Here is a 6,279-nt window from a genome sequence, read left to right on the forward strand (position 1 = left end):
TTTTTAAGAAAATCACCAGTGTCTTTGTCAAATACACAGGACACAAAATTAACAAGATCTTGATTTAACAGAGATTTCAATACTAAAAGATGATTATATAGAGAGGTCTACTATGTTAATTGAAGCAATAAAAACTGTAATTTTTTATATACTAAGTCTTTATTCGACAATATTAACGAAAAAAAATTAAGATGAAGACTAATTTGAGATTTGAACTAAGTTAATGAAGTTCATAAGATGATAATGAAGAAGAATTTGGGGGAAAATTACTTTTTTCAAAATTTTGAATAAATTGTGATAAAAATGGAAATGAACCATACCTTGATAAGCGGCGTTGATGCAAGAGGTAACCGTCCCTTCAATCTTGTAATATATATCCATCAAAAATGAAAGTTTTAAGATGTTTCTTTAGCTTTCAGTTAAAATAGTAAAAAAGAAAATTCTATATATTCTTAAATTGAAGAGATTTTTAGTAATTTTAATTTCTTAAGTTGTGTTATTATGAAATTTTTCAATAAAAATATTTTTGACCCAATTATTATAATAGAGGGCTGTTAGACGCTCAAGTAGATGAGGTCCATAATGTCTAAAGAGTGACATTTTAGTTATTTTTTAAAATATTCTTCTAAAATTAAATGACTTTTATACCTTTTTTTGAAAAACAACTATTTATAATATTTTCTCTCTTCCTTTCTATCTCTACCTTTCTTGTTATTAGTAAAAATAGAATTTTTTTTTTATGCACAATGTATTCATTTTTTTCAATGTTTCTTTATATTTTTTTATTTTTTTTAGCTCTCTTTATTTGTTTTGATTATTTATTACAAGCTAATTTCCTACTTTTGTCTATCCCAATATACTCTTTCATATTTGTAATACCGCGTACTCTCTAACTCAGTTCAGCTCTTAGTGTACGAGAGTTTCTATGTAAAACTTTCAATACATTTGGAATTTTTCAGATTTAGACCCATCAAATGGTAGAAAATTGAATTAACTTTTCAACGATATAAATTTTGCTCAAATTCGATATCCGGGTGAGAAGTTATGACACTTTTAGTGAAACAGTATGTCAAATTAAAAAGCACCGCATTGCGGAGACAGGACAAATGGCATTCGACAGTTTTCAGTGAGACACAGTGATTCCAGTGCGTCACAGTGGAGTTCCAGTTCCCAATTTACATTTTTCAGTATGTCAACGCGATAACGGCGCATCGCATCAGGGTGCCATTTCGCAATTATCACTTTCTAGTGAGGCTCCGTGATACCTCCGCATCAACCAACTTCTAGTGGATCACTACAATGTCACCGCTTTGCAGTGAAAGCCAAAATCAGGAAATTTTATGATGGGAATTCAAATTACTTAGGGGTAAATTGGTCTTTTTCCACGGCCCTAATTAGTCTAAACACGTTAATTAACCCCTAATAACCTAATTAGATCATTATTTACTTAATTCCCCTCAAATCAAGATCATTCTCTCTCAAATATAAAACCCAAGCCCTCAAGAATCAAGAACAAATCTCAAGAACACTACCAATGCTCTTGAGTCAATTTCTCAATGCTCCGAGATCATCTCACATGCACGCTGCTTTGCATGTTCTGTGGTATCTGTCTCATGCTCCTGATAAGGGTATTCTCCTCTCCTGTTCTGCTGATTTCACTCTCAAGGCTTATTCCGATTCCGATTGGACTGCATGCTCTATTTCTCGAAAATCTGTATCTGGGTTCCTGATTTCTTTAGGTGGAAGCCCAGTTTGTTGGAAGTCCAAGAAACAACCTACTGTTTCTTTATCAGCTGAAGTTGAATATCGAGTCATATGCATGACTGTTGCTGAGTTAACTTGGCTAGTTCGACTTTTGTCTGATCTTACAATTGTTGTTGATTCACCTGTTCCTCTTTTTTGTGACAACCAGGCTGCCTTAAGTATTGCTCGCAATCTTGTTCTTCACGAGCGTACTAAACACATTGAGCTGGATTGCTTTTTGGTCCACGAAAAGCTTGTTGCTGGCCTTATCTCCTTGCACTACATTCCTACTCACTCCCAATTGGCTGATATTCTCACTAAGCAATTGACCGGTGATTCTCATCATCATCTTTTATTCAAGCTGGGAGTTCACTGACCCTCCAGCTTGGGGGGAGGGTGTTACGGATGATCAAGGCCCATACCCACCTGATACTAGTAGTTAAATGTATAAAGTTCGTTCATTTTAAATGTAGTTATATTTCTCAATAGGAAATTGGCCCAGCTGTTTAGGGGCCCATCTATAAATAGGACTAGATATTTATTGTAATAGGAAGAAAACATTTTGGACAGGGAAGAAACAAACAGCTGAGTGGCTTTCTCCGATACTCTAAGAACATTCTAGAGTTTTCTTGCATAAATTCCTTTGTATTTCTTCAAGCATCTAGATATTTGACAAGAAATAAGTTTTTCTTTATTAATATTTGTTTCTGTTGAGCATTGTGTCATTGCTTAATTTTCACATGCAGTGAAACTTGCACGTGTGATCACCTGCTTGTGGATCATAGTTCCGACCATTCCTTTGAATCAAGATTTAACATCATCAGGTTAGATCTTTAATGCTTACATTGATTGAACACCTCCCAAAAGAAAGAAAAAAGAAAGAAAGAGAAGGAGAACATCTAAAGATACAATTGTGGATAGGGATAAATCTTACTGAAAGGATTTGAGATCAATCCCGTTTTCCCTTTCATTTGAGGTCTTGCTCCAAATATGCTTTCACGATTATATAGAAAGAGAAATGTTTATTTATCTGAGTCAATGTGTTGTCATAATTGAATTCTCTGATCAGATGTCATTTAGCAGAATCCAATGCCTCTGCATTATTCTAAATTCATGATTAAAGATGATCCGTACATTTTGAATCCGTGCCTGTATACATGTATGTCAACTTTGATGGCTGGTCGAATATGCGACTTGAGAAAACATTTAGAACTGATGCACCCAGTCCAAAACTATATTCTTCTACCGGAGAATCCATTTTCTAGCTATTGATGTTCTGAGATATGAGAATTTGGGGTTGCATTTTGTCACAGAGTTTTAGATCTTTAAGTTCAATGTAAATATAAAGCTTTAGCTCCTTACATAGCCTTGGGAAAGTTAAACTCATTAATTTTTTCTTGTTTTCTGTTTTGTTGAATTAGAATGTGCAATTCATTTCAGGTTTTTTTTACTACGTTAGTGTAAAGATCTGTATTCTATGCATGTTTATGTGCATTTTTACCATTTCACATTTAATTTCATTTCTGGCTTTATTCTAGGGTTTACCGATTTGACACTTGATCAGTTGATCCCAGTAGGAACATCTAAAATGGGATTTCATCAGCTGGATAACGGATGGATATGCCTAGCTTCAGTTGTTTCAGACCTTGGAAAAAACAACTATGCTCCTTTGTTTCAGTGCACAAATGATATGTGCCCTCTTAGAATTCGCTGGAATGTGAACTAACTACAAGGAGTATTGGAGGGTGAAGGTCACTATAACTAATTTCAGTTACAATATGAATTATACACAATGGAACTTAGTTGTCCAGTGACAACCTCACTCGTTATTCAGCTTTCATTACAAGTCATTAACTCCTTATGGAGCAACAAGTTCTCTATCTATCATTATAACTAAAGAAAGATTGACGGATACGGCTTATCTCCTGGAATTTTTACAGATAACACTGTTATGCTTGGGTATGAAATTCTACAACGATCTGCTCATGCAAGCTGGTTCATTAGGAAATGTCCGTAAGAGCTGCTATTTTGCAAAGATTTATCGCCTTTTACTTTTGAGAATGGGTGGGCTTTCTCCCACAGAGTTTATTTCAATGTTGAGAACTGTGTCATGCCACTTCCTGATTCATATCGGTATATGCTCAAGGCTGGACTGTATGGAAGGTTTCTTCGGTAAAGCTAGTGGTGACACTGATGCTCTCTATGGCATTCTTCTCTGCAGTTATTTAGAAGCCTTCTCCAAGTGCCTATCTCAGTAAGTTATTTGGGTTGATTTGCTTGCTCTACTGAGGAAACTGATTGGGGAGTTGAATGCCTGAGCAGTTATGCTGACCATTCTTATGGATTCTGGTAATGCATGTTCAAGGCAAATATTAATTTCCGCTTCATGTTTTTAAGGGCTGGTGGAATTGGTGCCATAATTTACGTTTAGGAGTTCGTATTAAATGTTTTTTCCACTCTGGTAAAGTCATTTTTGTTATGTAGATTTCAAGTTCACAGTGATCTCATGGTTGTATGTAAATAATGACCATCTACAAACAGAGAAGATTTAATTATATGATATCCTTTAGTTCTCTTGTTTTTCTGCAGTATCACCATGTAACCACTTCCTATATTGTAAAAGAAAAAATGATTCTTTGTATCACAGTTGTATTTGTTCAAGCAAGTTTTGTTCTCTGTAAATTTTGCGCATAATCTGCCATTATAATCAGCTGTCATGCCTGTGTTTTCAGAACTTATGCATTTGTTATATTCTGTCAAGTGTTCGCTTCTTCAAGCAATTTCTAGCATTATGTGAGCTTAGCAATGACATGGATGAAGGTTTACTATTCACTCTCTCCGGCTCACATTTTCACCTAATAAGAGTACTGATTGGAGCAACAATGATATGTTTGGAAAAGAAGTATGTTCAGCAGTGATTATGAATAATATTCCAGTATTTGTAAATAGTGATTGGACCATCAAATAATGGACTGTTACATTCCATCACTACAACAGGCTCAAAACATTTGTTGCTCTCAAACGTCTTTCAACATAATTTCTTTTTATTAGTTTGACATGACTCTTTCTGATAGTAACTAGTTTTAAGAAGTTTCAATTTCTGCTGGTTTATAGAGAAGGATTAACAAATAGAAAAATAAACCAGGACCTAAGACTAGGAAAGACGTAAGGGACAAATCCTTCAGGGAGTTGAAAATAAACATAGATTCAGCGATACCGATTTGTTATCTGATGAACCGGGTTTACTCATGCTTTGGCAGTTCCAGTAATATCAGGTTTGAAAAGCCAACGGCGTGCAAGTGGCATTGACAAGATGAACCTGAGTTAAGTGATCAGCCATGTTTTATAATTCCTATACCATCGACCAACAGAAAATGAGTAGTTCGCTCCAGAATCCTATCCTTAAGAGCAAAATACCTGCTGACTTTTTAGCATAATAGTAATTGTTGTTATCCATATATTAGGTCCAACCAAGGCTTATGATCCCCAAGACACTACATTCCGTTTGAAAGTTAACCAAAATAAGATTCATAACTGAAACTAACAACAAACCATCTAGTATGAAAGACATTCCATATCTCATTTGGTGGTGATATGCCCATTGGGGACCAAGGGATCATTGGCAGCAGCATTACACACAAATATTTGTTGGACAAAAGCCAACTGAGGAAGAAACAAGCAAAAAAGTTGAATAATAAACTTTCCTGCATAAGAAAAGAACTGCAATATTATAACTGCAATCAAAGTCCACATTTTTCTTGGAGAATTGGTCTATACGATCATCACATGTATGATCATTGAACTGGTTCACAACTTCCATGATAGATAAAATCAAAAAGATGATATATGCTGCCTAAATCTAATAGAGTTGTTCTTACCAATTGGTTGTTGCTAACAAGAAGAAGGGGTTCGTTGTCATTTATCTCTCTGTTAATTTCTTCTTTTGGCTCTCTTAGCTATTACTCTTGGCCTTTCTGAATCTTGAAGCAATGAATCCTTAAGAATTGAGTATAACATTTCAACACTCATCGTCTCTGTTAAAAGAACATTATTCTTGACAGAATGGAGATATACGGGCCTCCAAATTAAATTAAATCTGTTACGGAGTTCTAAAATTTACGCGTTGTGGGCTCTGTGAAAGTGTTCTCAAATGTATATTCAACTGTATCAACACTTATTTTGTGCGTGCTAACACTCATATATAAACAAGGTTTGATCCAAGAGCACTATTATCTATACCTGATAGAATATGGAAGAAGATATACAACAACAACAACAAACCCAGTAAATTCCCACATAGTGGAGTCTGGGGAGGGTAGAATGTACGCAGTTCATACCACAACCTCCGAAGAAGTAGAGAGGCTGTTTCCGAAAGACCCCGGCTCGAGACACAAGACCGTATTCAAACATCATAAGTATGCAACATGAAGAAAATAGAGTGATACAACAACAACAAAAAACATACATTAACCAACAAAGGCACCCCACTCCCCCCAAACCTAGCACTACCAACCAAGCTACACCAAACTCTCCTAA

General features: G+C 35.3%; 1 protein-coding gene across 1 annotated transcript; it reads left to right on the forward strand.

Annotated features, from left to right (window-relative positions):
* The first annotated feature begins 1,394 nt into the window (after positions 1–1,394).
* Positions 1,395–4,343, forward strand: LOC124897570. The gene is made up of 3 exons (XM_047410442.1): positions 1,395–1,628; positions 2,490–2,567; positions 3,282–4,343. The coding sequence occupies exons 1-3, from the start codon at positions 1,535–1,537 to the stop codon at positions 3,467–3,469; spliced, it is 360 nt and encodes a 119-aa protein (XP_047266398.1). The 5' UTR covers positions 1,395–1,534; the 3' UTR covers positions 3,470–4,343.
* Positions 4,344–6,279: the final 1,936 nt, after the last annotated feature.

The sequence above is a fragment of the Capsicum annuum genome, chromosome 4 (genome assembly GCF_002878395.1).
Source record: "Capsicum annuum cultivar UCD-10X-F1 chromosome 4, UCD10Xv1.1, whole genome shotgun sequence".
In the NCBI taxonomy this organism is placed as follows: domain Eukaryota; kingdom Viridiplantae; phylum Streptophyta; class Magnoliopsida; order Solanales; family Solanaceae; genus Capsicum; species Capsicum annuum.